At 36.7% G+C, this 24,133-nt stretch overlaps 1 protein-coding gene across 6 annotated transcripts in view; it reads right to left on the bottom strand.

Moving 5' to 3' along the window:
* LYRM4 (LYR motif containing 4) overlaps positions 1 to 17,527 on the bottom strand; it is a 77,597-nt gene extending 60,070 nt beyond the window's left edge. For 4 of the 6 annotated variants that reach the window (XR_014897842.1, XR_014897843.1, XR_014897844.1 and 1 more), the window contains exons 1-3: positions 17,483 to 17,527; positions 16,728 to 16,808; positions 4,471 to 4,591 (exon numbers count right to left, since the gene is read on the bottom strand). Coding sequence is in view for 1 of the 6 variants with exons in the window: in XM_085321697.1 (XP_085177823.1) it covers positions 4,471 to 4,591; positions 16,728 to 16,808; positions 17,483 to 17,514 (234 nt within the window). In the remaining 5 variants the exon portion in view is untranslated. Of the gene's footprint in view, positions 1 to 4,470; positions 4,592 to 7,517; positions 7,767 to 16,055; positions 16,148 to 16,727; positions 16,809 to 17,482 lie in introns of those variants that run through there. The other 2 variants (XR_014897846.1, XR_014897845.1) reach the window with 2 other exon arrangements.
* Positions 17,528 to 24,133: the final 6,606 nt, after the last annotated feature.

The following is a 24,133-nucleotide window of genomic DNA, read 5'->3' as shown; positions in this document are numbered from 1 at the left end:
ATACTAACCATATTTAATAGAAATGGTAAATACGGATAAACACAGGAATACAACCCTGAATTCTCATACTAGGTCTGACACTTTTTTTTTTTTTTTAATTAAATCATGTTCTTTAAGGACCTCAAAGACTGCCTCAAAATCTTTTAAACTTTCTATTTCAAACTTCCTTGTGACAATGCAATTCTCCCAATGCCTTTCTTAGAGGAAAGATGCAACATATTGTGCTGTTTATATAGCAAACACAAAAAAGTCTCCAGAAATTGTGATGAGAAAAGAATTTGAGCTGTTCCCTCCTTTAGCCAACCTATTTCTAAATCATAACCAGTAACAAGCAGAGGAGGACTGAGGTGGAGATTAATTTTCCTCCATGCTTTTCAGCTTTATAAAGTTACTTTTATAACATTCAAGCAAATTGTACAGTGACTGACATGAATAAAATGACAGTAATCTGTCACAATTTCATATTTCCCACCAGGCTGATTCAAATAGTTATTTATGAACCTTACACTTCAATGGTCACTTTGATGACTAAACCATAAATTAGAATGTAAAGTGAATATAAATTTGATTTCAAAGTAACAACACATTGTCAGCAAAGCGGGATATTATTTAATTTCTATCGACATGCGATGAAAAAGTCAGCAGTACTTAGATGTGCTACATCATAATAAACCCCAAACTTAGTAAAAAAAATGCACACTATATCTCACGTTTGCTTCAGTGCTTCTGCATTTAAAAATAAAAACACTTTATAGAATGCTTGGTTAGTTTTAAATATAAACTCTTAATAATGTCAGATGACTTAGATCATTCAATTAGTGAGCAAGAATGATTTTTTTTCCATGGAACTTGATTAAATTTGACAGCCAAAAATATTAATATGAATTGAGACTCTAAGGTTTCTAATAGTTCTGATGAAAAGCAGGCATACTTTATGATAAAGAGGTTCCTATTTTTTCAATATTTATCTCTTCCTTTACAGTCAAAATGGAGATGACACTGAAACATAATAGACACTGTGGAAAGAACAACAATTCTCACTTTTTTAAGTAAAATTTGTTTTGGGGTGGGATGGAACTCAGCAAAAGAAATCTTAGAGTTACCCAAGCATCAACAAGTAATCCAGGAACACAAATCTCAAAAATTACCTTGCTAAATTATTTTTATTTTATGTAGCACGATGTAGCAGTGTAAAAAGGGGGAAGTTGCGTCAAAATCTCTCTTCAATATGACTGATTTTTCCTGAAATTCTTTCAGGACGTTTTCCTGAATTCCTTATGTGGAATCATGCCAAAATGCGATCAAATTGAAAACTACTTTAGCAGACCGCATACGGGATAACCTCTTAAATAGTTGAGATTTGAAAAAATAGATAAACAAAAATGTGAAACTTTAGTAATATTGCACTCTACTGCTATGTCCTAGTGACAAAAATACTGCTCAATAAACAAATGCATAACAGATAGACATTTAAAGCAGTCTGCTTGACAAACTGCTTGTTTATAATACATTTAAGATAACTGTATTAAATATTGTAATTTGATAATGTTAGTAAAATTTAAACATACATGGGAGATTTTAATATTTGAAAATTCATATGAAGCTATTAATGAGAACTGGAAACCCACATGCCCTATTTCCCTCTGAACTTCTTCTTAGTTGAAAAATTCATACCTATTTATAAAACCTTTTAAAGTAACACTTACGTACCAAATGGTAGGCCAAAATGCATCTCAAAAATTTTTTTCAATCTGTAGTCAATAAAAAGTTCTTATCAAATGAATTATTATATATATAAATTATTTGCCATTATTATAAAACAGCAAAATTGAAAAATTAGCAGATTAAAATGGTTCTGCTGGTGTAATGAAAAAAGCAGAATCCTTACTATGAGAAAATAGTAAGTGTTGTCTTATTTTTTTATTGCCATTATATTCTTGAACAAAGTATTAAATATACAAGATTTTTTATTAGTGCAAAATAGAGGCTCGTGTATAATACAGTTATTTATAGTTCATGTACAGGCTCATTAGATATATCTGTGTATGGATATGCACATGTATGTGTTTATATGTGATCAAGATGTTCATTAGCRCTAGAGGCAATGAACACAGGAAGTCCTTAAAGCCAACTTACTCCTTCAGAAAGGACAGTGAATGGGTACATTGGTCAGACATTAATCAAACTAATACGCCTGCCTGTTATTCTTGTTTTTCCCAACACAACTGAAAGACTTATCTGACACTAACTGATAGTCCTAAAGGTNCCTAAAAGGTGAAAGACAAGACCCACACCTTAGAGAGGAAAAAGGCCCCTAGCCAATACTCGCTTTTAGACAAGTGGTATCCTATTTCAGTGTCTACACTAACAAGGTAATCTATGTTCTCATGACTCAGTCAGAAGAGATGAGTTTAAAATAAAACTCTATCCCAGATCTATTACAACACTCAGATGAGTCAGCAGAATCCCATTTTCTCAAAGAAAAGCTRGAAAGCTTTTGTTTTAGCAAGACTTATCCAGCATCTGACTTAGAACTGCCTTTTTTTATTTGGGCTCATAGAACCAGTAAGAGACAAATCCTACCCATATCAAGTTGACATACACTGAACATTAAGGTATTAGAAATCTAGTCCCTCATTTCAGCATCCCAGTTACATATCTGTAAAGCGAAAACAGTACTTCACACCAGTTTCTAGTGCTTTGATATCTTGATATTGAAACTTTTATAATCACAAATACTTTCCCTTTCTGAAAAAGGGCTGTGCCAAGTAGGTCTCAGTCAGGATTTTTTTTAAAGAAAGAAATTTAATACCACTTAAGTCATTCATTTTACACAAAATAGTGTGGTAGACTTACTAGCATCTCTCTGATTTATTAGACAAAGMTATAACAAGTATTCTTACTCACAACAATCACAGAGCAATTTTCTCACATACTGACAAGAATTTATCTCAGCTACAATCCAGAAAAGATTTTTCTCTAATATTTCACTATGGGATATCCCCTGTCCATAACTGCTACTTCTCTGATCCTGATTTCTGCAAGTGGCAGAATTTGACTCCACACACTCTTATGTTTTGCGTCCCCCTTGTTCATCATCTGCTCCAGCCCCCAATGCGTCTTTGCAGATAAGATCTGTATAAATTGGATATCAGAGCTCTCCAAGATAAACCCTCAGAAAGAAGAACTGAAAGTGCTACTTATTTTATACAGGTATGGGGAAAAAAACGACATTTGAATATACTCGCACTGAATCCATCCRATCAGAATTATATCCTATAGAAACCTTTTTTAAAATACAAAAATAGGACTTTTGGGGTTAAAAAATACAACAAATCGACAGGAACACAAATTCTAAAGTATCTGTAATCACAAACAAGTAGAAATCTTAGCATGCTTTCTATAGTTTACTACTTTCATACTCCTAAAACACTTGCTCCTGTGAGAAGAAAGTCCAAAGAAATAATGTAACTTGCAGTAAAACTTTCATACTTGATTGCCAAAACAAAAGACCTAATTTCCTACTGACATAAGAATCTAGCTAACTGACCTGCTGGTTGTAAAAACCATGTTACACTAGACCATGGAGGACCAAGTGCTTAAGAAAGATCTGGAYTCTTGAAAGCCAGGAGAGAGATGGCCAACATTTAAAAGTACTACTGAACTCTCACCAGCATCAGAAAGTGCAGTCGTTGCAAGGAGAGACAGTTCAGAGATTGAAAACGCCCTCAGAGAGTTCAGGCAAAGTAGCTTTGTTTGTCAAAATTTCCAGTGGTCCTTGCAAATAGAGTTTGTTTGAAAAGTAACCAAGTATCTAAAGTTTACTGAAGTATATATCATATCTAATTGATACGGTACTCAGTGGAAGGACTAGAGATGTTACAAATGCTACTCAAACCAAGTCAGAGAAATATATTGGCAGTGACTCAGCTTCTTCCACAGGAAAACCCACCACCCTGCTTGGATACATTTAGTGAGCATTTGCTTAATTAACCTTAGGATTTTCTTGTTCTGCTATTGTTCCAACACCGTATCTGGAGTTGGGGAAAAACAAACACCAAAGGCAAGACTATTCAGAGTGGGGGTCACATACACTCTTCTAAGCCTATGATGGAAGGAGGGAAAAATGAGGAAAGGAAGTGTAATGTATGTGAGCTAGAGGAAATACATAAAAGGGAATATTAATGCAGAACAGAAGAACAAAGTAAAGAGGCAGTAAAACTAATAGTAGAGAAGGTAAGGAAAGTGCACATAAACTTTTGACAGCAAGGTCTGTTCAGGCTAACGGAACAAGAATCACTAAATTCAGCAGCCATCAAGGAGAACCAGATGCTTCCCAYGCCCTCAAACTCAGAAATACAAAACACTGTCCATCCAAGGATATGTTGGGTAAGAATCTGTTTTTCCCATCTGTAATGACTAATTGGTGAACAACTCTTTGCTAAAAAGAAAGAAATAAAGTAAATCTACCTGTCGATGAATAATCTCTAGGTTTGCTTTTGCTTTATTCACTAGTTCTTCTATTTTTTCAGCATCTTTTACATTCTTGTTTTCTCTGAAGGCGTCTCTTATCCTTCTGATGGCATATGTTCTAAACATAAACAAGAAAACATGTATTTGTAAATGTGCTATAGTGATGACATTTCAACATTCTTTAAAACACGTTGATAATTTTTTCCAAATATAAATATATAAATAAAACGAATACACACACACACATACTATTTTCCCAGACTTTACAGACATCTCTTCTTATTTAAGGACATGTGTTGTCTGAGTTCAAGCAATGACCAGACTTTTTAGTTTAAAAAAGTGGTTTTACTGGCACTTACTGTAGAAAAGTTTCATACTTCATGTATTTAGACCAGTCATTATAGCTGTGCTTGTTACTGCCAAAAAGAGGCACCTGTGCTTGCCAATATTAAGAAGCTTCTTGAAGCTGCATATAGGACTACTGCTGTTGGATACGCAATCTAGATACTAAAAGGAAAAAGCTCAAGGACATAAAAAAGCCCCAAAACATAAAAAAACCCCAAATCATCCTCAAAATAATTATGAATCAGTGCAATTATTCTTACTCCTAGTATTCTAAAGGTCATTGGTGACAATGCTAACTACTAAATAAATTACAGGTTTTACAAGTTCTGACTTTGTAACCTGGCAGTCACCAAAGGCAGAGTGACAGATCAATTATGCCAAAAACTGATCCTTTCTCCTCCCTCCTTTCTTCTCCTGAAAAAGCACATTTCACCTTTCAGTCCAACCTCCTCATTCCTCTTCAGCTGCTAAGTAGGAACAGGATATGGTCTCTGCAAGTAGAAAGAGGTTATAATCTCTGCTTCCAGAGAGGAAGGTCCAAAGCTGCAGTCATCTGCAGTCTACTGGCTTTATTAAAGCCAATAAAGAACCTTTGTGCAGTCTGCAGTGCACTGCTCAACAAAAAAGCAGGGCCAATTTCAATATTAAAATACAGTTTTCAGATTCAGCAGTAGAAACTTTCATTACATACTTGCTGGGGGGGGCGGGAAGGTGGCAAATTTATCCTGCTCAGCTGTCCTGCTTCCATTTTTCCACCGCATCACATACAGAAAGCAAAATCCTATGTTTGGCATTGAAAGGAAAAAGAAGGTTGCTGTAAACAGCACAAACATTAGACTACTTCAACTGCTGCTTTTCAGTCTTGTGTAAAAGTGAAACACAAGGCACAAGATTTTCTGGAACATGATCATAAAACCCCACATACACAATGTTAAAAAATTAAAATATTGACGGGGGGTAGGGGAGAAGTAGGGAGGAAAAGAGTATGAAAGATTAACAGTCAAAGTCACTCTATACCATTAGATGGTGCTATCCAGCTCTTAATGCAGGTTCCATGAGCCAAGTGGCGTATTTTCTGTGCAAGCTCATAAATAATACATTTCAATCACAGGAACCAGGACGGTTACAGAGTGCCACCCTGCTGCCATACACCAGCAGATGGTGTGTGCTTTTAATTAGGGCCTGTTCACCTATAATGTGACACTGGGGTGTATGAGTGAGTGCGTGCATGTTTGTATGTGTGAAGTTAATAGAATGTATTAAATATGGAAGCTCATTCTCATCTGCAGCTGGTGTCCTAGCAAGACTTTAAGGGGAAGCTGCTTATTTCCAGAAAAGAAACAGCCTCAAATCACTGATATACTGCTGCTTGATAATGCATGAATTTGAAATCACCCCGCATATACATAGGGTTAAGCTGTGCATAAACATACCATGTTTTCTACACGAAAGGAATGGTTGCCAAAAGACACAGAATCCTAATATCAATTTTTCTTAGCTTAAAAACAAACAAAAGAATAACAAAAACAACACGAATCCATTACTGGGTACACTTCTTCCAAAATGTAATACAAATGAGTAACGTTATCTACATAAGAAAGATCAATGGGACTGAACATTTCTTGTTCAGTGTAACATCCATGGTCTGGTTTTCGTACAGATGGTGCACTAATTGATCCATTTCCTCCGTCTTTTGCTCATTATACCCCAAAGTTGTTGAGAAAGAAAGGCAATATACTTAAAAAGTGGTCTGATGATGCTTTCTGTCCATCTGTAGTTAAAAACCACCCTGTACTGTTTTTCCCCTTTATAATTTTTTTAAACTTTAAGCTATGAATGTTAACACTCAAATTGAGTCAATTTACATAGGCTTAAGTACTACAGGTACAGCATTACATCTCCAATATTTTCTAAACACATATCAAAGAATAACTCTCTATCCTGGTACTCTTTAATAAAGTTACACTGAGATTAGAAATATCACTTACAATAAGGAAGAAAGGAAGAGCTGAGCTCAAAGCTGAAACCCAGCGCTGTATTTTACTGTCAAACATCCTTTTTCCCCATTGAGATCTGTCAGGGGAGCAATGCCAGCTTTCAAACAGCCAAATTCTTTCAAAATTATGTAGAAAGTGTTAAGTCAAGATACAAACACATTGGACATTTTTTTAACAACAGCTTTTTATATGCAACAGCTGTTGCTAGCAGCAGAATCGCAATGCTCTCTGTACTTCCAGAGTTTCCAAACCGTGTATATAACAAAATCTAGTAGCAATATTAGGACTGCAATATTGCTGCAAGTCTATGAACAACTGAGTTCTTTTGAAAATATACTAATGGGTGTGTAGCTACAAGCAGTAATGATATATGAGGATATATTTCCATGAGCCAGCAATGTGTTCCTGCGCCAAGAAGGCCAATGGTGTCCTGGGGTGCATTAGCAAGTGTTGCCAGTAGGTTGAGGGAGGTGATCCTGCCACTCTACTCCGCCCTGGTGAGGCTGTGTCTGGAATACTGCATCCAGTTCTGGGCTCCCCAGGACAAGAGAGACATGGAGCTACTACAGTACGGCATAGGGCTACAGAGATGATTAGAGGACTGGAGCATCTTTCTTGTAAGGAAAGGCTACAAGAGCTGGGACTCTTCAGCCTGAAGAAGAGAAGACTGAGAGGGAAGCTTATCAATGTCTACAAAAATACCTTAAGGGAGGAGGTCAAGAGGATGGTGCCAGACTCTTTTCAGTGGTGCCATGTGACAGGACAAGAGGCAACTGGCACAGGCTGAGACACAGGAAGTTCTGTCTGAACATGAGGAAAAACTTCTTTATTACAAGAGTGACAGAGCACTGGAACAGGTTGCCCAGAGAGGTTGTGGAGTCTCCTTCTCTGAAGATATTCAAAGCCCACCTGGATGTGATCCTGTCTAACACGCTCTAGGTGATCTTGCTTGAGCAGGGAGGTTGGACTAGATGATCTCCAGAGGTCCCTTCCAACCTCAACCATTCTGTAATTAGGTATGAAGAGAACCCGTTCATTTAGACATGTATCTGTTTTTCTAAGATAACTCCAAAGGTGGTCTTGTTGATAAACAGAGACTGGTCAGCTGATTAGCTATCACTACAGTGTTTACTTTCAGTTAAGTAAGCATAACACACCCAAAATGATCATGTACCATTTGAAGGCGCAGCTCAAAATGCCAGTGCATGGCTATCTTCATAAAAAACATATGACATTAACCTAAAAGAAGCACTACCTGACGACATAGAAAGAGACAGAGAAGAGATGAAAAGCACGCTGGCACCTCTTCCTCCTTTCCGTTAAATGGTTTTTGTAATTTATGGAAGGTTATTTATCTGAACATACCACCTGATACAAGTAATTAAGGATATACAGCTCTATAACGTCTTAATCCAACGTGAATTGGGCAACTGCTGCAAATTTGCCACCCCTGGCTACATGGAAACTGCCTCCCTCTGCCATCTCCTCAGACCAGTGCTGTCCACCTGGCTACTCAAACCCATCAGACAGTCCAGCTTAGCAAACTGACAGAAGACTAATGCACCAAAAAAGTGATTTTTTTTTTTTTAGTGAGGTGAACTGGCTCTTTATGGGGTTGGATGAGCACTAGTGCTGAGGAGCAGAGAATAGAGCGGTACAGATACACACCAAAGTGGTTTGCAATAGATCCCGCTCAGAGAGGCAGAGCAAGTCACATAAATAAACAGGGCTCTGCAATGAGAATATAAGGAACAAGCTCTGTGGAGAAACCCAGTGACACAGCAAATTTGTCTGGCCCCACACCCAAGCAGTCTCTGGGAAAGTTCCTAGGAACATAAGAGTGAGTGTTCATTAATGGACATCATTACAAATGAAAACTCAGTTTACATTTCATAATCTACTATTTTTCTCACCACTCTTTGGGAAAAGATACTGAAAAATTGCCTGAAAATGCACTGAAGTGTTTTTTTTTTTTCCTTTTTTTTGTCATCCATGTATTCTGAAATTTTAAAAGGAAACATCTCAGCTTACAGTTAAATACATTCACTTAGCTCTGTCTTACGTATGCATACTCACCAAAACACTTTCTGTGATCCCTACTTATGAGCATCTGTCGCACAACTAAATACCAATTAAATCACAAGTACGTACTTAATGGGTAATAGATTCAGTATAATGGCCTCAGACCAAAGTCACTGCAGGTGAATGACTATGCAAGGTAACAGATGCCCGTAAGAAGAAAATAAAAAGAATGGTTGGGGTTAATCTGAGAACAATGCCAGGGCCAAAGCATTAAGACAGACTCATAAGCAAACTAACTGTTAATGCTAAAAGACAACAATGAAATAATAGTAAATACTATTATGGTTAGCTGTGGTTAGAAAACACAGTCTTTTTCCTCATACTCAGTCATTTACCTCTAACTTCAAAGAGTCCAACCTTCTTCCTTTCCCTGAAGCACAAATGAAATCCTATCGTATCATATCCTCATAAAAATGAGGTCTACAAGAAATGAAATCTGAAATAATGTCTATCTAAGGAAAAATGAAATCACAACACAGGTATTTCAGAAAATAATTGATGTTTGGGGATTTAGTTATTTTTATTTTAAAAATGTTTACTTAAATGATGCCTGACCAGAAAATAAAAATCAGTTTTCTTTTCAAGTCTTCACTGTTGTATCTTTGTACTCAGCTAAAATAGAACGTAAGGCAAAAAAAGCTGAAACACTGTACAAAGTGTATTTGCTTTTAACTACACAGTACTACGCCTTCAAAATAAATGTTTCCGAGTAATGTTTCTCTGCACTACTTTGCATTGACCAATACTCATGACACGCTGAAGGTTTAAATCATCTTTCAAAAGCTGCCTTATAAATATGCTGACATTTAATCTCTGTGACTGTGAGCAAAAATAGTGTATTAAAGGAGCACATCACAGTTAAAGGCAACATACTGCTAAACATAATGTCCATTACAAATTGTTAGTCGTTGAGCACTGATAGAAAGACTGAAGAGGAAGACTGTGATACACAATCTGTGCAAACAAAACAGATCTAAGGGAAGAAACCAGAGTTAGAACACTCAAGACTTCAAAAAAAAAAAAAAAGAAAAAAAAGAAAAAAAAAGGGAAAATGATTTTTTTCCTTATTAGCTTAAGTTATATTTAATAAATTAAGGTAAGCAAACACTACAGACCCAGTAGGGTTAATACTTTTGAAATGAGATATACGATGCTTTTAGTTAAGGGGACAATATGCAAAAGTGAGATATGGATACATATCTCAAGTGAGATGTGAGTACTATAGTAATAGTACAATATCAGGTGAGGGATTCTTTTAAAAATATTCCTTTTCAGTAGAGCTGAATTCCTTTTCCTTACCACCTCTCCCTCCAACCGAGCTCTATTAATTTAATGTAGCGACAACTCGAATTTTCAGAATTTCCCACTATCTTGGCAAAACAAGCACTGGATGAGATTTCTCTCTCTGAACTAATTTTCAGAATTACATATAATTTAACAATGGAAAGTTTCAGAATAAAAAAGTCTGCAGAAAATTCATTTTAGGTTACATTAAACTTTTATTCTTTGGTCAGATATCAATAATGCTTTCATACACAGAGCTACTTCAGAAGGCAGACAGACAGACAGAATTGTTTGAAATTGAGAGGTAAAAAGACTCACTTTGTCACTTCGGGCCAATAAAAACAACACATTCTTCTCCAMGTCTTCACACTTCATAGGGAAGAGGTAGTGACTTATTTTGTTAAATACAGAAATAACATAAGGGTGTGGATGTAATGTTTTATCAGCAAGGTTGTTTCTCAAACTTCATCACTAGACACATTTTCAGCACTACCATCTCAAGTTACAGTACAACAAAGGTGACACCTGCTAATCCTGGAATCAGAATTTGTTTCTGGAGAGCAAATAGGCAAGGGCAGGAAGGGGAAGAAGAGAAGAGTAAAGAAGAAGAAAAATTTGCTTTTGGTTAGAGAGTTACGAAACTTAGTACAAAAAGTGTAATGACAATCTTTCAAGCATGGTCTGTTGATTAATGCAGGATAATTTCTTTGGATTTTCTAATAAATCACAAATCAAATTTCTTTTTTTCCTAGCCAAAGTCTTTGCAAAATGCTATAGAACAAAATCTACAAGCTACTATGTGGTTTCTCCGCTACTACAGAAAATACTAGGAGTTTCTATGGAAGTATCAAGAAATGTATCAGGAAGAGTACAGCCCAAGACATGCTTTATAAGAGAGGATTACCCCAAAAGAACATAGAACAGGGATAAAAACAAGGAACCTAAGCCCTCTTGGCATAGGGAAAAATAGCATAGTCAGGATGGGGGAGAAGGAATAATAATAATAATGAAAGCTATTGCTTGCTCTTTCTCCCAATAAATAATTAATTTCAGCATTTCAGATACCTATTTTTCAAAGGTTGAGCTAACGAACAGCCTTAGATGATCAGTAAGACATTTGCTAATGAACTCTAGAACATACATTTAAAACCCTTTAAATAATTATTAGTGATCCAGTGTATAGTATGATACACACTGCATGATCAGATACAAGGATCTGCTAACAATTTTATTTCTAAAGCAAATCTTKCTACTTTGCATCTCATATCTCAAAACTTACTCCATTTGCTAATGGAGTAAGTTTTATAAGCTTATCCTTGTAAAAGCAGGCTGTCCTAGATGCGAAAGAGAAAAAAGTAATTTCAACACACATGCCTATTTCAAAACAGTTTGCCTTCATTTGCTTTAACCAATCAAAAACATGAAAACTCCTCCTCATATTTACGTATAGAATCTGTGACTGTTTTTAGTAAAGGAGGACTTTTTTTTTTTCTTTTTTGACTGTATCCTTTTATCAGTTTGTGTCTGTACTCATTTCAATGAGGAGAACACAACCGTGATTACTGATGAACAGGATCACAAAACGATTTGGGCTGGAAATGACCCTGAGAAGTCTATAGGCCAATCTCAAAGCAGTAGCAGCACTGATTTCAGACCAGATTACTCAGATCTTTGTCCAGTTGGGTCTTGAAACCCTCCAAGGACAGAAACTGTGTAACCTCCCTTGGCAACATGCTCCACTGCTTGACTGTCTTTTTCCTTATAATCAGTTAGACCCTCCCTTTCCATTCATAGAATCACAGAATCATAGAATCAGTAAGGTTGGAAGGGACCTCTGGAGATCATCTAGTCCAACCTCCACGCTCAGCAGGGTCACCTAGRGCATGTTAGGCAGGGTTGCATCCAGGCAGGCCTTGAAGATCTCCAGAGAAGGAGACTCCACAGCCTCTCTGGGCAACCTAGTCCAGTGCTCCATCACTCTCACAGGGAAGAAATTCCCCCTCACGGTCAGGCGGAACTTCCTGCGCTTCAATTTCTGCCCATTGCCTCTTGTCCTGTCACATGGGACAACTGAAAAGAGTTTGTCCCCGTCCCCTTGACACCCTCCCTTCAGGTACTTTTACACACTGATAAGATCCCCCCTCAGTCTTCCCTTCCCCAGGGTAAAGAGGCCCAGCTCTCRCAGCCGTTCCTCATAGGGCAGATGCTCCAGCCCTCTGATCATCCTTGCRCTGGACCCTCTGCAGTAGCTCCGTGTCTCTCTTGTACTGGGGAGCCCAGAACTGGATGCAGTACTCAAGATGCATTTCAACCCACTGTTTCTCATCCTCCTGATGTGCACCTCTGTGAAGAGCCTTACTCTGTCTTCTTGATGACCTCCTCACAGGCATTGGGGGCTGCTGTTAGGTGTCCCTGAAGCAGTCTCATCTTCTGGCTGGACAAGCATCAGTGTCTCAGCCTCCCCTCACAGGGTAAGCGATCTGGCCACCAAACATTTCAGAGGGCCTCTGCTGAACTCACATCCCTTAATCAATGTCTTTGCTGTGCTGTGGGCCCAAGATTGGATGAAGTATGCTAGATGTGGTCTAATGAGTGCTGAGCAGAGAGGGACAATTTCTCCCCTAAATCTGCTGTCAATACAGTCCAGGACGTGGGTGCTCTTGGCCTTCCTTGCTGCCAGGGCACACTGCTGCTTCATACCCAGATCACCATCGCCAGGCCTTTTTCAGCAGATCTGCTCTCTGGCCAGTCAGTCCCTAGCCTGTGTTGTTGCTGGGCCTCTCCCTTCCCAGGTGCAGGACTTCATGTTTGTCCTTGCTGAGTTTCATAAGCTTGCTGTTGGCCTATTCCTTCAGCCTGCCTAGGTCCCTCTGGATGACAGCCCTGCTTTGAGGGTATCAACTGTTCCCCTTAACTTGGTATTATCTACAGACTTTATGAGCAAATACTCTATCACCTTCCCCAGGTCATTCATAAAGATGTGAAACAGGACAGGTCTCAGGACAGACTCCTGCACTACCCACTTATTACCAGCCTCCCAGTGATGAGTATGACTCATTAACCACTACCTTCTGAGCCTGAGTCTCCGATCAGTTTTTAACCCTTCTAGTTGTTCACCTAATGAAACAAAGCACTCAGACGCAAAAACCCGGTTGGCACCAGTGTCAAAAGCCTTGCTGAACCTGAGGTAAATGACATCCACTGTTCTCCTCTCATCCACAAATCCAGTCATTTTATCACAGAAGGCAATCAGGTTGGTCAGGCATGATTCACTCTTGGCAAATTGATGCTGACTATCCTCAAACACCTTCTCTGCCTTCACATGCTCAGAATGCTACCACTGTTACTAGTGCATAGTTAACTACTCCTATTTTTGCAATTTTTTTGCAACATACTTTTTTCTTTTATCCCAACATTCTGGAAAGCACTGCCCTCTGCAGAAATTTTTTACACCTAATGTTAATCAATGACTTCTTATTTTAAGTATAGCAACAAAAAGTAATGATGTTCTAATGGAAAGGTTTTCTTTAAAACCTTAATTGGAGTTGTTACTGTAATGTTATACTGCAAAAGAGATTAGAACAGGGTGACCAGTGAGGGACCCAACTGAACAATTTGTTCAGTTAATTAGGCATCAGATAAGGATGTGCTGCAGGAACCAGAAGCAGTATATGCCACAGATAACAAGTGTCCTGACGGCCTAAAATAGTAAATAGCTCTCTGCTAAGCTTTTAATGTCCAAGAACCTGACAAGTGCTGACCAGGACACTGTAGTTGCTTAGCAGTCCAATTATTAGGTACAGAATTCATTGAAACCTCCAGTTCAAATCCTGATGAGACTGATTTCTCTCTTCTTCCTTTTGAGGCGATTAAATATCATTCCATTTGTTGGGCTGGTATTTCAGATGYGCTCTTAAGAAAAAAACCTAGCATGTTGTGAATTGCCATTACAAATTCCATTGCATTTTTCTGGCAAGATTAGAGTTTTAGTCCAATACTGTGGCCAAAATTTCTCTTTCACTGTTGTGCTCTACATTGGCTAGGTATTGTCTTCTATTCTACGAATGGATGTAGTTTAGTACACGTTATGGGTATCCTGAAGACTGCTGACCATGCTGAGGTTTTTGGCAATTGTAAGTGTTCATTTAGAAACCAACTGGGTGCTGAAAAGCCTTGCTGGTTGGAAGTGTTTTCCATTTGCCAGAGGAAAATGATTTGCCTTTGATGAAGTAGTAGTCCTTAGTTTTATTTTTTAAGCAATCAGGCATAAAGCTTTGAGATATTCTAACTTGTTGAACTGCAGTGTGTTTAGCCTAGATGACAATGAGATTTTCATAGGGCATTTCTGAAGCACAGCATTATTTGTAAAACTAAAGATTTTGATATAATAGATGTTTGGTTACAGTAAATATGTTTGGTCACAGTAACTATATTATTCTTTTAATATGGAAATGATAAACATGCCCATTACTTGAAAGGTTGACCTGAAGAAAAATATGTTGACAGCATACAATTTTAAATGAATGACTGAGATGTCTTGACTTTTGAAGGACCTTGTTTCAGCAACAGTTCTCTGAAGCTTTTCTAAAGATGAAGTTTTGTTGGTCATTTTGGCAGTCGAATAGCTTTGAGAGTACAGAACAGACTGCTAACAAAGGTTTACTTCATAAAATTCATCCTTGGATTCTAGTAATAAATTACTATTTATTATTATACTATTTATTATTATACTTATTAATTTCACCTCTTGATTTTTGCTTGAATAAACTTGTGATTTTTAAAAAGGAAAACTTAAGCATGATAGATTCAAAATGAATCTAATAAAAGAAATGACTGAATCCCATCTGATTTGAATGTAATCTCATTAAAAAGACTACAAGAACCATAAATCTCCTTGTAATTAAACAATCTATATCAAGTAACAAACCACCTTTTCTGTCTGCATACAGACAACACACTAAAAGTTACAGGAGTTGGAAGACTGGACCTATTCCTCTGACTTCATCCTCTCATCCATTTCTATCAGTTTTACAGCTTACCCAAGATTCTTTATTTTTAAAACTCAGTCAGTAGTGACAAACATCCCCCAGTGGACCTCCCATCACCATATGGCTCAGTGACCTTCCTTCATTTACAGCAAAGCATTGCACTTTAGCTTAACACATTTGCAACATCAATTTTGACAACAATGATGGATATTTGAAATTACAATGTAATACTTAGCAGCATAGAAAATTCTAATAAACACAAAGCTCATTACTCAAACCTAAAGCCTAAAAAATCGATTTGGAATACATAACAAAATCACTGTCCTACTTTTTGCCTATAATAGAGTACTGAATATTATTTTTAGATATTAGGGATTGTAAATATAGCACCTTTGAACAATACAAAAAACATTAGGAAGCTCCGATACAGACTACTGTGATTATGTTATCAAAAGCAGAAGCTCATAAAAAACAAACTGAAGATTATTTTTTTATGCTATGAATACTACCTACGTCAATGAGCACAACCAGTCAAGTGAACTAGATTTTTCCCTCTGTATTTTCTTCTATGCGGGAATATTAGCCAATCGTTCATAAATGGTAACACTAGCCTCAAAGAAATGAAAGCTGAAAAGCCCAACCTCAGCCAGGAGTAGAACAGCAACCCAGAGGTACAACGGGTAAAAGCTCTGAGTGTCATTTCTTCCTCATGTGAAATCAGATCTAGCCTTTTACATGATAAAAGAGCAGGAGGATCCACAGGTTAACAGAGACAAGATTTGAAGAGAGTAGCATAGTTGACCGACTTGTTTACTCATAGACCATGTCATATGGGTAGATTTGAGTCTTAAAACAGGCACAGCTGATCCTCATCCACATGAATTACCTAGTATCTCCAAGCAGCCGGTATATCATGCCAGAACTATCCACCACTGCTTTCTGCACTGTCCGACTCTCTGCAGCTTGTACTTCCAGGTGCTGTTCACACAAAGAAGCATTAAAAAAATATATAAATAAATCAAGAATCTTTGCACGCTGGTTAGCTACGCTATGTTCACAGCTGTTGATCTTTGGAGCAAAAGAGCACAATGATCATCAGCTAACATGTACCTGAGACCTCTACCAACTCCAGCAAAACAAATTCAGTTTCTTAGGACCTATTATATTTATCTTCTGGAGTTCAGAGGTAACATGTAAATCCAAGTAATACTAAATCCCAAGTGAAGGTAATAGAATGTTCTTGAAAGCTACTTTATACCAAATGGAAAAAAAAGCTATATCCATTTTCCTATCATTTTTCCTAGAGTTACTCCAAAAAAGTAAAGTAGGATGTAATATCCATCTTCCATTTATGAAGCTGAAAGTGGTTATTGCTAGCAGACAAAAGGTTTCTTCTGGGCTAAATACGGCCTCTGCCTCTAAAACTATAGTGCATATGCTCTTACTTCCAGAAACTGGAGATCTCAGCATGCAATTTGATACTTTGATCTGATCAGACAACAAAATACAATTTCTTTTAAAATCATACAGAAAAATGAGAAGAAATTAAAAACCTTACATGTGCCAATCCAATAAACAGAAGTCATTCGATAAACTTGCAGACAGAGCCTCTGTGCAGTGAAGCAGTTTAATCTTACCACTGTAACAGAAAGGGAGATCAGAAATGTTCAAGAATACAAAGAAATAGATCGATTTTCTTTCTCCAAGAAAAGAAATGAGGACAAAATATTTTCTTTTAATCTACTCAAGCCTAACTACAGAAGTGCAGATGTTAAAATTTAAAGGTCTAAGATAAAGTTTAGGGAAAGGGCAGTAATTTTTAGCGTTTTCCAAATACAAAGACAATCTCCTAACATTCCCTCTTGGAGGCTAAACTATGAAAAAAAATCACCTTGTCCTTTTGAATATGAGTATGTTCAGAATAGAGCATCCAAATATTGTAGAAGGTTCTACRTTTCAAGCCAATAATGTGTTGCAGAGAAAACAGACGGTAGAGTCATATGTAAGGAAAGACTAATTCACATGAGCAATGGCAGCACATTTTGTCCTTTATCTGTGAATAACAAAAAAGCATATAGCAAATACTGACTCCTTTCACTGCTATGGACACATGACTATAAGGTAAGTTGCTCTCACATAACAATTACTCTGAACATGGAATTAACCTCTAGCTTTAAACTCAGTAGCTTGGCATAGTACTGGCTAAGGTTATCATATGAGATATTAGCAGAGGAAAAGATGGATGACGTCTGGCCTATTCATCATAACAATATTTTCAGTACAACATCTTATCAGAACTCCAGGACAGATTACCTTCCATTTTGACATATGACATGACCTTCCATTTTCCAGGATAGCAGAAAGGTTTCCAATCTCAGAACAAATTATCCACAGAAGCTGCAGAAGGACTGGGCCCCTAGTTAATGGCAGCAATAAGCTGCACTGATACAGAATCTGTTCTTCAAGGATTCCAGCAAATTACTGGGAAAAAACCAATCAAGCCTCAAAATCCATACAGGTTAATAAGTACTGCCACTGTTTCATAGATGGAAGAATTGAGGAATAGAACACTTATTTGCCCAACACCGCCTCACTGTAGCTGGTAAGACTATGTTCATCCTATGTTCCAATTGATGATTGTAGAGACGCCATCATCAATTTGATAAATATTCATGTTCATGTTCAAAATCTGCAAATTACAGGCATTAATTTTTGGTATAAATTATTAACCAAAAATAACATACAAATTTAATAAGAGATGTGCTCAATAGCTCTGGAAATCAGGAAACCCATTTAGAGGTATAATTACAGACCAGATGAAATGCATTTTTTATTATTGTTTTGTAAACAAAACAGTAGAGCATTTATTTTCATGTCATAAGGTAGTCAGGTCAGGGAAAAAAGATGTCTACTGTACTGGTAAGACATCCAATTTACTTTGGGTAGTGACAAAAATATTTAAATTAATCAAGAAATGTTCCTCCCTTCCAAGGCAGTTTACACACAAAGATAAATTTGAAAACCTATTTGCTAATTTCTTGGTCTAGAAAAACACTGTGCTATCCTATATGAGTCAGAAAGTTGCAAGGTATTTCCCGGAACTCAGTCAGAAGTTAGCTCGAAGGCAACACAAGAGGTTTCTATTTGACATGCAGAATGTAATTAAAGCTACAATGTTTTTGGACATACTGAGGTTTGTACTATGTCTTGAACGCTTCATTTGAGCTTTACTGACTTAAAAAGTTTTCTTGAGAAGGAAGCAGTCCAATGTTGTTTAAGTAAATAAAATAATTGATTACTGATTGAGACACATTCTGATGTGTGAATGGAATATTGTCTTGCAAATAATTCCATTCGGATGCAAAGCAAAACTTTACCAACTGCGATGGTTCCTACCAGCCTCCCTTCACCGCTAGATCTGCTGTTCTTAACTCTAATTAAATTATGCAAATAAATGATGGCATCTGAAATATCTACTATATTCAACTCTTGCACTGTTCTTTTAACAAGATCTGCAGAAAGGTGTTTTAAGGTAACATTCACAGAATATAGGATAGTCACCCATCCTATCAGATAAACTGATTTTCTCCCTCCTCTTGGTCATCTAAGCAACAAGCTCAAATTATTCTTTCTCCAATAATAATCTAAAACATAGGTACATCAATTAAAAATATATTATCTAGCATTCAATTACCTAAACTGCACCATTCATAAAATATCTGCCAGTTATGCTGATATTCTGAATATTTTATCTAACATAAAGGGCAACAAAGCTGCTAAGCAAATTTAGAGCAGGTAAGGATCTCATAGAAAAATTAACTTTTTTAGGCAGAGATAGGAGTTACAAAGCTAAGAACCAGGCAGGGTCCCACGGAGAAATTCCTGTCTAGTTTCACGTTATCTTGTTCTTTCCCCTCTACTTTCCATGCACTATTCGGATGCAGTCTTCATTGCACAACTTGCTCTCTGCAGTCTCTTTACTTGCACCTTGTTTTGTGTTTAGCACTATTTTTATTTTCTAGTATCCACATTCCTCCAGTAACTACAGAAGTAGCCTGTTATTTCAAGTCAGCATCTCTTTCAAGACTTTAGAGTTAGAAGTTCTCAGCCTAGGATCTGGCTTCTCCTCATACACTAAAAGAAAAAAGCAAGTTTCTTTTACCCCCTATATTATCAACTTAAATCCACACAGACTAGAGCTATAAAATGCACATACTGAAAACACGAAGAAAGTCACTCAGGCACCTAAGTTTCCGATTTCTATACTATGCTAAACAGCAAGCACATACTGACAGAGTATTAATGTTTTTATTTAAATGATTTCAATAGATCTAAGTTAAATTAATGGTCATTAGATCATAGTAATAGAATTATTTGTGGCATTTTCTTCCTGAAAATTATCAGGAAATTTTTACACTAATGTGACAATTATCACACTAGTTATCAAGAAGATTAAAAAAAAAAAAAAAAAAAAAGTACTCCTCATAACTCAGAAAGCATTCTTTCTTTTGCCAGAGTGAGGACGATAATTTGTTCTGACATTGAAGACGCCCTCCATACAGAGCTCTGTGTAAACCCATCATGGACTGGCTGGCCTGAGTATTCACACATGCATGAAAACAACAGAGAAAGTTTGCTTCTGGCATGCAGGTTTCTTGGAAAGGCCAGCAACGAAGGACTGTACTTCCATGGAAAGAGAGCAAATCCAAAAGCCACAGGAAGAACTCTACCAGGGAAGTAGTCAGACAATGTCCTTGCAGATATGAGTTACTGCAGCTGTGGTTCTAAACATCAGCTGATTACCTACAGAAATCCAACCAGTTTCTTTTGTTGCCAAATTACTTCTATTTTATTTTAAATCTAGAACTCTAATCTTATAAGGAATATTTGGAATTACAATTTGAATAAATCTTATGATTACAAGGTCAGTATCTTTTCATCCTGGGCAGTGACATACAGAAGAGCACTATCAGGCACTAAATGTTAAAGCCACATCCAGGAGTATGGAAAGCAGAAGGTGAGTTAGGAGAGCACTTCAATAGTATTACTGCATTACAAAGTGTTTTACACTTACCAGAAATGATATGCACATGTCTATTGATATGAACCATGGCCAGAAATTGTGATTTTTCTATTATTGTCATTGATTCTTAAACAAATGCTACTTAAAATTGAATCTTAGATAAAAACAAAAATGTCCCTCTTCTACTGTGCTGTATAAAGAACGCAAATAATGTCTTCACAGAATCGTTAAGGTTGGAAGGGACCTCTGGAGATCATCTAGTCCAACCCCCCTGCTCAAGCAGGGTCACCTAGAGCATGTTAGGTAACAACTTGGATAACAACTGCATCAGATCTCCTTAATTTACGTGCCCTTAGTAAAATAACAAAGTCAATTAATCAATTATTGGAGGAGGACCCCACTCATGTGTTGTCCAACTATAAAAATTCATATGCTCCAAACTCTCCATCTCAAGTCATTACTGTTTAAAACTCTCTTCTCCCCCCGAAAAGAAAAGAAATAAAATTGCAGCTAAGTGTAGCTATCCTTTACTGTTTAGGAAGGGCATAATTTTACAGGGACAAAGTGAATGTATTTGGAAGATGACAATCACCACTAGCACTTTGAAATCCAAGAAGATAACTCCTAATGAACAAGATCAAGAAAATTTTTGATGGAATGATTTTCAGTTGAGAAATATTACTGTCAAAATCAAACCATTTTGCAAAAATGTTTCCATTTGGCTTAAATTTCATTTCAGAGAAGAATGTTCTTAGAGTATCTAACGGCTTTGTTTTGACATTTTAGGAACAGAATGTTTTAATTGTCTTTCCAAAACATAGTGTATATTGTAGAATAGGGAAGTCAAATAAAAATTCTTCAATATCATCAGACCCAAAGTCTGGCAATTCAAACCCATATTCATTCTTGTGCCTCTGTAGATCTTCCTGAAACGTGCAAGGTTTTTCATGTTTCATTACAATTCAGAACATAATCATCATTTTCCTTTTCAAGTTCCAACACCACCCGGAGCTCATAAAACAGATATCACTCAAGCCTCGAGCTATATAAGAAAAGAGAGAAAGGATATTCAAAGATGCAATGACTCTGATAAAAACTAGGCAGCATGTATGAGAGACCCTAAAATATTGTTGGAACAAAAGATCTGCATGGAAGGTGGTCACTGAAATAATGTCCAGAATATTAACTCCTCAAAGAAATAAATGTTAATAAGGTCAACCAAAGATACATATGAATGCACTACAGAACTGATGTGCAAATACACAGTGCCCATCATTCATGACTTCTAGTCATGCAACTGCCAAGTCACAACAGTGGTTTGGAGCCCTGTGAGACAAAACTCCCCAGCACCCCAGGCAGGAATACCATGGCTGCTTGCAGTGCTGACTTACACTTTTTAAGTAGACTACAGAGATATCTAGACACTTATCAAAAAGAAAACCTACAAAAAAACTGAAAGTTTATCACTTGATGCATATATCTAGAGAAGGAAAAATAAGTATCTGCTTTCTTTGCACAGCCAAGGTATAAATCTATGTTATTTCACAGCTGCAGTTCAGCCATCTTTCTCCTACAAAGGAGTTAGACAACTCTAATGGACGAATAGACAATTTTATTTTTTCTGGATTTCTTACTTCAGTTATAGACTATCACTCAGAACACTTACATGCTTTCTCTAACAGAGCATATCTACAATTTTCTTGCTGTTGTTTGGGGGATTTTTTTTTTTTAAGAAGTTCACCCTTTAGTCTTTTTTTCCTCCCTAATACACACAGTATCATGATACTGAGAGCTGACTTACCAAGATGTGATATGTAAAATTCTAATGTAGTTGTTAAATTACCTGGGTGATAAAAGTGAAAGAGAACCAGTGACCAGATTCCATAAGCCAGTGACAAAGAACAAAGTAAAATTTTCAATTAAAGTGACTAAATAAGGTATCTTGAAAGGAAGAGAAAGAACCTCATTTGAAAAAAGCATACTTTCTGAATTTTATTTAATATGAATCATGTTGTCACAAGAGTTATTAGTAGAATTTAAAAAGTCTTAAGCTTCCTTGAAAAACTGAGATGATGTAAGTACTGCTCAATTTATGCTCTATTTGTGCAAAAATCCAACAGCTTTACTGCATACTGCGAACTAAACGTATACGTGTATCTTTCCCACCATTTGTTCCCTCTCTGGTCCGAGGAATCCTTAAGATAGAGGACATGCGGAAGTGGACAGCCTGGACTGCTAGGGCAGTAACAACCTACTCCTGGACACCACTCTTCCTACTGCTACTGCAATCAAGCATCTTCCTTGTGGATGCTCTCCTTTCCACATGCTCATTTGGCTAGAAGCCTTTGCTGCAATTCAAATGGGTAAAGCCCTCAGTCTGAGCTGTTTGCAGCGTGTAAACTTTTAAACAAACAAACAAACAAACAAACAGACCCCAAAACATTTATCACAAGGAACTACTGAGATTTTTAAAAATGAAGGTTTTTGCATGTTGATTTTATCCACTGTAAAAATTCCATAAAAAAAATAGTCTTCCTTTTAAATCAAGCCATTCTTAAACCACATCTGAAGCTGTATTTTAAAGCCTCACCTTACGACATTCTATTTTCAAACAAAAATAGCATTCAGGTACCAGATGTGCTGTCAGAGATTTTAAATTAGTTAAAACACTGCAAAAGTAAGGAGCAAACAATCAAAAATCACTTGATGGAAATAAAGTCTGTTGAAGTGCTAAGTACTTTCAGAGAAAATTGAAACCAAAATAAGAGGTTCAACTTGTCCAGATCAACTACTCCTTTCAAACCTGACAAAGCAACTGACACTGAATGCATATGCCTATCTTTCTTAACAGTAGAACTTATTTTGCTTGTTTTTTGTTGTTAGGTTGGCAGTTATCTGCAAAAAGTAGATTTACTAGTTGTAAAATCTTGAAGGACATGGTTCAGATGAAGTTGTCTGCATTTAATTAACAAGTTTTCAATGCAAAACATATTTACAAAAATTTCTTTCCCTGTTTCTCCTGTATTCTGTAGTTTTATTAACTATTCAAATATTGCCCGTTCTAATAAACCCAATTTCCACTACAACATGATTTACGCAGACAGGAAAAAAATCCATAAATAAAAATGCTTTATATTATACATCATACACATTATAAAATACGTTTATATATTTTATGTTATATAAATAACATATTTTAATATAAAAATAAAAGCTTCTGCCAGTTAACATAAAGCATAACAGATAACTGAAAACCTTAAACACACACACACACACACAAAAACTTGCAGAAGAAGTTCAAACAGAGGGACTTGAAGCTCCTGACGTAGCTCATAACTACAAAAAATTAAAAAGCTTAAAAGGAGACCAGCAAGTAGTGTATAATACGATATTCTCCAGAACTTACTACTTAGTGTTGATACTTATACAATAGGGATGGTTGCAGATCACAGAATCATAGTAATATTGGTTAGACAGAACCTCTGGAGCTTATCTAATCAAACTTCCCACTTGAAGCAGGACTACCGCCAACCAGGCCAGGCCAGCCATGGCACTGTCTAATCCCATGTCCTGATAACTTTCAGAAGTGGAGATACCACAGCCTCTTTGGGTGAACGTCTTCAGTCCTGCAATAACCTTCTAGAGAAAAAACTTCCACTGTATTGCAGGAGTTTTAACTACTGAGCCTCAGTCACTGCAGAGTTCAGACTATTCTTGTTTGCAACCAATGTTTTAACATTGCAATGGTTTATAAATTCTTTCAATTGTTTTCCATACCAAAAATGGGACATAAAATAAACCTATTATTTAATTCACAAATAACATTTAAAATTATTGCATTAAACAAACTAATTTGGTGGAGACTGTAATTATTATCTCATGTCACAAGGTCTAACAAGATCTTATTTTGTTAATCAAGCAGAAAAAAACCCAGCATACTT

The sequence above is a fragment of the Rhea americana genome, unplaced genomic scaffold (assembly GCF_003343005.1).
Source record: "Rhea americana isolate MKP2758 unplaced genomic scaffold, rheAme1 scaffold_70, whole genome shotgun sequence".
In the NCBI taxonomy this organism is placed as follows: Eukaryota; Metazoa; Chordata; class Aves; order Rheiformes; family Rheidae; genus Rhea; species Rhea americana.
Note: the sequence above shows the minus strand (reverse complement) of the source record. Positions and strands in the feature narration are given on the sequence as shown.